At 44.7% G+C, this 8,721-nt stretch overlaps 1 protein-coding gene across 1 annotated transcript; it reads left to right on the top strand.

Moving 5' to 3' along the window:
* The first annotated feature begins 2,447 nt into the window (after positions 1-2,447).
* On the top strand, positions 2,448-8,707 carry LOC139364651 (tRNA N(3)-cytidine methyltransferase METTL2-like). Its single transcript, XM_071101580.1, has 9 exons — positions 2,448-2,621; positions 3,135-3,223; positions 6,323-6,597; positions 6,816-6,865; positions 7,065-7,125; positions 7,208-7,347; positions 7,464-7,570; positions 7,768-7,833; positions 8,184-8,707. Exons 1-9 carry the CDS (start codon positions 2,467-2,469, stop codon positions 8,345-8,347), a joined length of 1,107 nt encoding a protein of 368 aa, XP_070957681.1. The 5' UTR covers positions 2,448-2,466; the 3' UTR covers positions 8,348-8,707.
* The last annotated feature ends 14 nt before the right edge of the window (positions 8,708-8,721 follow it).

Genomic DNA, 8,721 nt, shown 5'->3' with positions numbered 1-8,721 from the left:
TAAAGGGATAAAGAATATGTACATAAAGATATATGAATGAGTGATGGTACAGAGCGGCATAGGCAAGATGCAGTAGATGGTATCGAGTACAGTATATACATATGAGATGAGTATGTAAACAAAGTGGCATAGTTTAAAGTGGCTAGTGATACATGTATTACATAAAGATGCAGTATATGATATAGAGTACAGTATATACGTATACATATGAGATAAATAATGTAGGGTATGTAAACATTATATTAAGTAGCATTGTTTAAAGTAGCTAGTGATATATTTTACATCAATTCCCATTATTAAAGTGGCTGGAGTTGAGTCAGTGTGTTGGCAGCAGCCACTCAATGTTAGTGGTGGCTGTTTAACAGTCTGATGGCCTTGAGATAGAAGCTGTTTTTCAGTCTCTCGGTCCCAGCTTGGATGCACCTGTGCTGACCTCGCCTTCTGGATGATAGCGGGGTGAACAGGCAGTGGCACGGGTGGTTGTTGTCCTTGATGATCTTTATGGCCTTCCTGTGACATCGGGTGGTGTAGGTGTCCTGGAGGGCAGGTAGTTTGCCCCCGGTGATGCGTTGTACAGACCTCACTACCCTCTGGAGTGCCTTATGGTTGTGGGCGGAGCAGTTGCCGTACCAGGCGGTGATACAGCCCGACAGGATGCTCTCGATTGTGCATCTGTAGAAGTTTGTGAGTGCTTTTGGTGACAAGCCAAATTTCTTCAGCCTCCCGAGGTTGAAGAGGCGCTGCTGCGCCTTCTTCACGATGCTGTCTGTGTGGGTGGACCAATTCAGTTTGTCTGTGATGTGTACGCCGAGGAACTTAAAACATACTACCCTCTCCACTACAGTTCCATCGATGTGGATAGGGGGGTGTTCCTAATTCAATGTTTCCTCAAATCATTTTATTATATTTATTTTTGATACCTAAAAGGGGTCCTTAAATTCTACATCAGATAGCTAAATTATCCTTGGTATGACCATCTTAAAACAATTCCATATGTTAGTTGAGTAGAGGAACATCCCCAGGATTTCCAGAGGGGCAGGTGCAAAGTCTTATTTTTCTTCTAAAGGATTTGGTTGGCGGAGCGCATCCAATTTTTATGGGCATAAACCACCACCTACTGTCCTGGTGTGTGAGGCCATTCACGGCCTACCTACATTACATTTTTTGATACAGTAATACAAAATTGGGAAAAAGGAAAATTACCCTGCCAACTGTTAGCCCTCTCTCTAAAAAAAAAAAAACACTACCCCGTTCCACTTTTTAACCCTGTCTAATCCTGCTCCTGTCCAACGGTCGGGGAGAACAGAACACTATACCACTCAACACCACCTGTAAAACCACATTCCTTCATCTCATGCCCTCCTGCACACTTCTCACATCTAGGAATCTCCCCTCCTACATACTGCTGCAACATACCCATATGCTTGACACCTAAAACAGTGTAGTATTTCCAGGAACAAAATCTCTCACGGGATACCTTACACTTCCTAACTTGACCTTGTCGGGCAAAGACTCTACTCAGCAGGACAGACAATGTCTTCTCCATTTCCCCCCCGGGTCTGCGTCGCACCAAACGGCGGGTGTCACAGACACCGCGAATCTTCCATTTCAACTGATCCTCCTCAACACAATGCCATCCCTGTTATCACTCCTTTCAACTCCACCCTGCTCCAGAGAGCGAAGCAAGTCACATGTCTTGTCCCTAACTGCATGATCCGGAGCACCCGCTCCCTCTGGACTGAAGAAACACAATAAATCATCACTATTCCACTCAGTTACTTTCAACAGTCCCCAACCTCTTCTCCATCCAACCTGACACCACATATGGATTAGCCAAAAATGCAAGGATCGATTCCCCTCCACAAATCTCCGTCCCACGGGGCCAGAATCATCCTTTTCATCCTCGGCGATCCTCACAACACCCATAAACTCGCCAGGTTCCACCTCTGAGCTACTATAGGACGTATCCCTCTTTTTGCACTTGGCGCCAACCTCCCTCACCACACCGCTGCCCTCTACACTCAGCTTCTTCTCGGAGGTCATCACCTGCCACCACAATGAATTCACCCTCACTTTCCTACTCTATCTCTTCTAAAAGTTCTGTGCAAATCTCAATTCATTACTCCCTCTAAACATAATCACCTTTTTCCCTTATCCACCATCTTCTCCTTCGCCAGATCTTCCAGAAGGTTTGTGCAATCCCACACTCCATATTTATTCATACGCTGCACTTTTTTCCTTGCCCGCCATCATCTTTTATCCTACCTCCATTCATCCCCACGCGGGGATCTCACCAGCAGCCACGTTCTCGATCATAATGCCAAATGTAGGGCTGTGGCGCGCTCAACTGGTGTAACAGAGTACTCACAGGCAATGCTGATTTACGGACTATAGTGGGATATCTCGTTGACAATGTAGTCTTTGCTTCAACTTCTCTGGACATTCCTTCCGGTGCGTCAATTAAACATGGCAGCGCCCGTTACTGTGGGAGGGATCGTGGAGCAAAACATCACTGAAACGGAACAAATATTACCAGAATCCACATCTGGAGAACTGAAAAGACCTCAGTTCGGAACCCGTTTCCTGACAGACCCACGTCAAGTTTTTCAACACAACGCATGGTTCGTATTTGAGCATGCATACTACTGGTGGTAGTAAACACATGAATAGCCCTTGATCGTGACTCTCAGCTCCATTACATTACACAAGAGTCATTGGATGAAGTTGTCTTTTGTACATGTATATTTTGTTTAGAGCCCCACGGCTTGGTCTGAACATAAACATGCATCGCTTGCGGTACGGCTTTGGAAGCACAAAGACCTTTCATTTCATATCAGCGAGAAATCAAAACAAGGTTAAATTGATACACAGCTTTTTATATAGGGCTAGGGTTCCCACACGGCCATATTTCCATGTTACAGCACCTGTTTGGTAAAACAGATTAACTATCTACATCTTCTATCACCTTTTTGTACATTTGCTTTTCAACAGAACATGTAAGGTCCTTGGACTGTAAGGAGTAACTTTAGGCTTCATTAGTCTATTATTGGGCTAACATATGGACAGAACAGAACTAGGCATGGGGTAGTCTTCCTCTTGGTTTCTAGTGGTGTTGGTGTCCCATTCACTTTCAGGGACAATGTGGAGTGGACAGAGGAGCAAGAGGCAGCTGCCAAGAAGAAGGTCCAGGAAAACAGTCAGCCCCTTCCTCAAGAGAAGCAAGGTTGGTTCTGAACCAGAATCTGGGCTTACAGGAGATGTCCCCCTTTAAGCCGAGAAGCATCCATTCACCAGCCTTTCAAGCTTAATAATGTCAAAATACATGTGGAACTTACCAAAGACAGGAGTTTCACTGAGCAACTATCATCATTTCTGCCATCCCAGACAGTATGTACTTCCAAAAAAGGTCTAAATAAAATTTACATGCATCTGAAAAAAAATCTACCTCATTACTGCAATCAGAGATCTGTATATAATGTCTCGACTGACCGATCCACAAATGACACAAGTAACGACCCATTATTATTTGAAGATCAGTCAGTCAGTCACAATTTACCCATGATACATTGCAGTTTTAATGCTCTCAAACATGGCCAATGCCTTTTCTGGAAATAATCTAAATCTACCTCTACCTTCTGCAATATTAGTAACATAATTCAAATACACTAAAGAAAGCCTTGAAATATGCAATCACTAAAAACTTACCCTATATTGTCTACTTAATCTATTATTGCATTCCGTGTAGCATGGGTGAAACAACAGATTATGAGGTTCATACACTGTTGTAGGTGATCAAATCAATTCCCTTTCCTGCTGCTGGATCAGCCAATCTGTGCGTGGCATCAGAGAGGAAGAGGCGAAGCGAGAGGTTTCACTCTCGCCAAAATCAGTCCAAATATAAGCCCAATACGTTTCTATGGGCTTATTTTGGACCTAAGCTTGTCTACTGTTTTTCCAACAACTCCCATTGTTAGGGCGGAGACATGAGCATCATATACACATCTCTGGTGGCAGTAAAGAGGTGGATTTGGCACATGAGCACTTGCTCAAAAACAAGGTTATTTCCATATAAGCTGTTTTTTCAGTTGTTTGTCACTTTTTATTTAGACAATTTCTGGGTAGGGCAGTAATGACGATAGCTGCTCAGTGAAACTCCTTTCTTTGGTAAGTACCAAATGTATATTGACATTAGAAGGGATACTTTGGGATTTTGGCAATGACATCTCTTTATCTACTTCCCCAGAGTCAAATGAACTAATGAATACCATTTATATGTCTCTGCATCCATTGTGAATGAAGTTAGAGAGAGTTTTGCGAGCCAATGCTAACTAGCGTAAGCACCATGACTGGAAGTCTATGGTATCTACTAGCATGCTAGCGGTTACCAAAGAATTCTAGTCATTGCGCAAACGCTAGTTATCAACTTCCTTCAAACTGCACTCAGAGACATAAAAATGGTATCCAAGAGTGCATCTGACTCTGGGAAAGTAGATCCTGAAGTATCCCTTTAAGCTTAAAAAGCTGCTAAATGGCTGCTTAAAGGAGAATATCTTGTGTAAGCCCAAATGTTAGTTCAGGTTGGTTCATTGCACCCCGTTAATCCTTGAGAGCAGGTGGGTGGTGTTGAGGGGTGGGTGTTTTCCAATTGTGGGAACAGTTTCACCAACTGAGAGTATGGTATCAATTATTTCAGCGCTAGACGCTGATAATAAGTGATAAAACAAACAACCATACATAGGCCTGCTAGATACATACTTTGTATATATAGTGTATGTGGACACCCCTTCAAATTAGTGGATTCGGCTATTTCAGCCACATCCGTTGCTGACAGGTGTATAAAATCGAGCACACAGCCATGCAATCTCCATAGACAAACATTGGCAGTAGAATGGCCATACTGAAGAGCTCAGTGACTTTCAATGTGGCACCTTTCCAACAAGTCAGTTCGTCAAATTCCTGCCCTGCTAGAGCTGCCCTGGTCAACTGTAAGTGCTTTTATTGTGAAGTGGAAAAGTCTAGGAGCAACAACAGCTCAGCCGCAAAGTGATAGACCACACAAGCTCACAGAACTGGACCGCTGAGTACTGAAGTGTTGTCCGGGTTAGAGGAGAGTTTGGCCGGTCGGGATTTCCTTGTCCCATCGTGCTCATGCGGCTCCTTGTGGCGGGCCAGGTGCATGCATGCTGACTTCAGTCACCAGCTCAACGGTGTTTCCTCCGACACATTGGTGTGGCTGGCTTCCGGGTTAATCGAGCAGTGTGTCAAGAAGCAGTGCGGCTTGGCGGGGTTGTGTTTCGGGGAGGACGCACAGCTTTTGACCTTCGCCTCTCCCGAGTCCGTACAGGAGTTGCAACGATGGGACAAGACTGACTACCAATTGGATATCACAAAATTGGGGAGAAAAAAAAATATATAACCTCTCTTCGGTTGCAACACTCACTACCGAGTTCCAAACTGCCTCTGGAAGCAACTTCGGCACAATAACTGTTTGTCAGGAGCTTCATGAAATGGGTTTCCATGGCCTAGCAACCGCACAGATCACTGTGCAATGCCAAGTTGCCATGTTGGCTGGAGTGGTGGAAAGCTCCCTGGTATTGGACTCTGGAGCAGTGGAAATGCATTCGCTGGAGTGAAGAATCATGCTTCACCATCTGTCAGTCTGACGGACTAATCTGTGTTTGGCGGATGCCAGAAGAATGCTACCTTCCCGAAAGCATAGTGCAAACTGTAAAGTTTGGTGGAAGAGGAATAATGGTCTGGAGCTGTTTCTCATGGTTCAGGCTAGGCGCCTTAATTCTAGTGAAGGAAAATCATAAATGCTACAGCATACAATTACATTCTAGATGATTATGTGCTTCCAACTTTGTGGCAACAATTTGGGGAAGGCCCTTTCCTGTTTTAGCATGACAATGCCCCATGCACAAAGTGAGGTCCATACAGAAATGGTTTGTCAAGATCGGTGTGGAAGAACTTGACTGGCCGGCACAGAGCCCTGACCTCAACCCTATCGAACATCTGTGGGATGAATTGGAATGCTGACTGCAAGCCAGGCCTAATCGCCCGACCTCACTATTGCTCTTGTGGCTGAATGGAAGCAAGTCCACGCAGCAATGTTCCAACATCTAGTGGAAAGCCTCCCCAGAAGAGTGGAGGCTTTTATAGCGGCAAAGCTGGGAACCAACTCCATATTAATGCCAATGGTTTTGGAACGAGATGTTCAACGAGCAGGTGTCCACATACTTTTTGTCATGTAGTGTTAGTACCAGAACAAGATATAGTATATGTAGTAGTCAATTTGCATCTCTTCCACTCATTTCAACAGAGGACTTTGACTGCCGGGCGAACGAGTACTGGAATGAATTCTACACCATCCATGAGAATCGCTTCTTCAAAGACCGCCACTGGCTCTTCACAGAGTTCCCTGAGCTGGCCCCACAGTGTCGCCTCAACCGGGACTCCTGTATTGGGGACGATAGAGCTGAGGACAGTGAACCACATGGTCTCGAACAGAGCCAGGGCCAAAGCAGTGAAGTCACGCCTCTGGCCCATGTAGATGGTGACTACCCTGGATCCAGTGCCATGTATCGCATACTGGAGGTGAGGAATATTGTATCATAGTATGACTGCAGTATATGTTAGCTTGAGTGCCAGTCTGTGTTATGCCAACTCATTGTCACTCATTGTAATGTCAGACATGTTTGCCGTGAGAATGAGCAATAGAGTTGGCAAGAGCACAAACAGATATGGGTCCAGCTAAGTATATGTGGCACTCAGGCATAAGGTAGGCTAACCTATGTCCTTGTTTGATTCAATAGGTTGGCTGTGGTGTTGGAAATACTGTCTTTCCCATTCTGAAGACCAACAAGTGAGTGGTGGTTGGGACCACGTGTATTGAGCAGTCCCATTATGCAGTATGCAGCCTGACCAGTTTGACGTTTTATACTAGCTACTACCCTCTTCGTGTGCACATGCTGTATATCTGCTATTCAGATCTCAATATGTATTAGATGCAACCCTGTTCGCACCTCCATGTTCCATGACCCTGTCTTCTTTGTGTGGGACAGTGACCCTGGACTCTTTGTCTACTGCTGTGATTTCTCCAGCACCGCTGTAGAGCTGGTCAAGGTGAGATGGAGAAATGCTTGATAGATGGTGTCATTAGTTGGCTGATAAATGGATTCATTCATCTTGTCCCTTTCACCACCAGGCTAATTCAGAGTATGACCCCGGGCGCTGCTATGCCTTTGTTCATGACCTGGGTGATGAGGGCGCTATTTACCCTGTCCCAGACGCCAGCCTGGATGTTATAGTGCTCATCTTCGTGCTCTCAGCCCTGCATCCGGACAAGTAAGACGCCCCTGTGTGACGTTTGTGTTTGAGTGTGGCAACAAGCAAGTGTGGGTGCGTGTGTGCGATAGGGAAAATTTAAGTGCAATTAAATTTTAAAAAACATTCTCTGTCAGGATGCAGGCCTCCATCAGCAGACTGGCTCGGCTGCTGAAGCCTGGAGGAGTGCTGCTGCTCAGGGACTATGGGCGCTATGACATGGCACAGCTACGCTTCAAGAAAGGTTAGTTACCATAGGCACTCATGCGTGGTACTGTGATCGGAATCGAATCAGATTATATTGGTCACATACACATATTTAGCAGATGTTATTGCAGGTGTAGCGTAATGCTTGTGTGTATCGAAATGCTTGTAAATTGTGATTAGCAATATGTATATGTTTTGGGGAAAATATAGAATTATTGAATGTTCCTTTTTCAGGAAGGTGCTTGTCAGATAACTTTTATGTCCGGGGTGATGGAACACGAGTCTATTTCTTCACTCAAGGTAATAAATAAATCCAATCAAAAGGCTAGTATGTACTGCTTTTTAACAGTGGTAATTTGCAAGTCTGTTTTTTTTTTTAAGTATATCTTTTTATCTAAGCACCTGGGTGAACCCAGAGCTGTGCAGACAAATGGCTGAGGGAACCCAATAGCAAAGCATGACTAATGCTTTACACACACACACATCACCCCTCAATCCATCTCCATAGTGTCCATCATTACAATGGTCTCATGGAGGTATCCCAATTCTATCCCTCCCTCCCAGGGGCTGCAGTCCCACATCTACCTCAGACACTAGACCCTTTCTGTTTTTTTTTTTGTGTATAATATCTCCGTGACATCTCTCTCCAGATGAGCTACATGACTACTTCAGTGAAGCAGGTCTGGAGAAGGTCCAGAACATGGTGGACCGGCGGCTGCAGGTGAACAGAGGCAAGCAGCTGACCATGTACCGTGTCTGGATCCAATGCAAGTACCGCAAGCCTCATACCCAACCACCAGAGACACAAGAGTGAGCCAGGAACAGCAGAGAGAACACTGTGTGGCTTATCATTGAACATTTCAGTGTCTGAGGTAGATGTGGGACTGCAACCCCTGGGAGGGATGGATAGAGTTGGAGATGGATTGAGGGGTGATGTGTGTGTAAAGCATTAGACATGATTTGTCTTCACAGCCCTGGCTCAGAAACGGCATATAGAAAAGGATGATGAGCTAATAAAACCTGAAAAAAGGTCTGGAAACCCAATGTTCTAATGTTTACATTCAACAGACTGTTTGCCATTTTTCATTGTTTTAGATTAATTGTGATGTACGAGTTAAAAACAATTTTTTACATTAACACTTTCAAGATGATTAAAAAACTATGTGTAAACCCATCATTGTCACATGA

The sequence above is a fragment of the Oncorhynchus clarkii genome, chromosome 13, assembly GCF_045791955.1.
Source record: "Oncorhynchus clarkii lewisi isolate Uvic-CL-2024 chromosome 13, UVic_Ocla_1.0, whole genome shotgun sequence".
In the NCBI taxonomy this organism is placed as follows: domain Eukaryota; kingdom Metazoa; phylum Chordata; class Actinopteri; order Salmoniformes; family Salmonidae; genus Oncorhynchus; species Oncorhynchus clarkii.
The sequence above is the reverse complement of the archived record's forward strand: the minus strand, read 5'-3'. Positions and strand labels throughout refer to the sequence as shown.

Excerpts from the sequence above, each read along its gene's own strand:
- LOC139364651 (XM_071101580.1), top strand. The coding sequence starts at position 2,467 with ATGGCAGCGCCCGTTACTGTGGGAGGGATCGTGGAGCAAAACATCACT. Across the intron at positions 6,598-6,815 it reads CCATGTATCGCATACTGGAG|GTTGGCTGTGGTGTTGGAAA; the intron begins GTGAGGAATATT and ends TTGATTCAATAG. Across the intron at positions 6,866-7,064 it reads CCCATTCTGAAGACCAACAA|TGACCCTGGACTCTTTGTCT; the intron begins GTGAGTGGTGGT and ends TGTGTGGGACAG.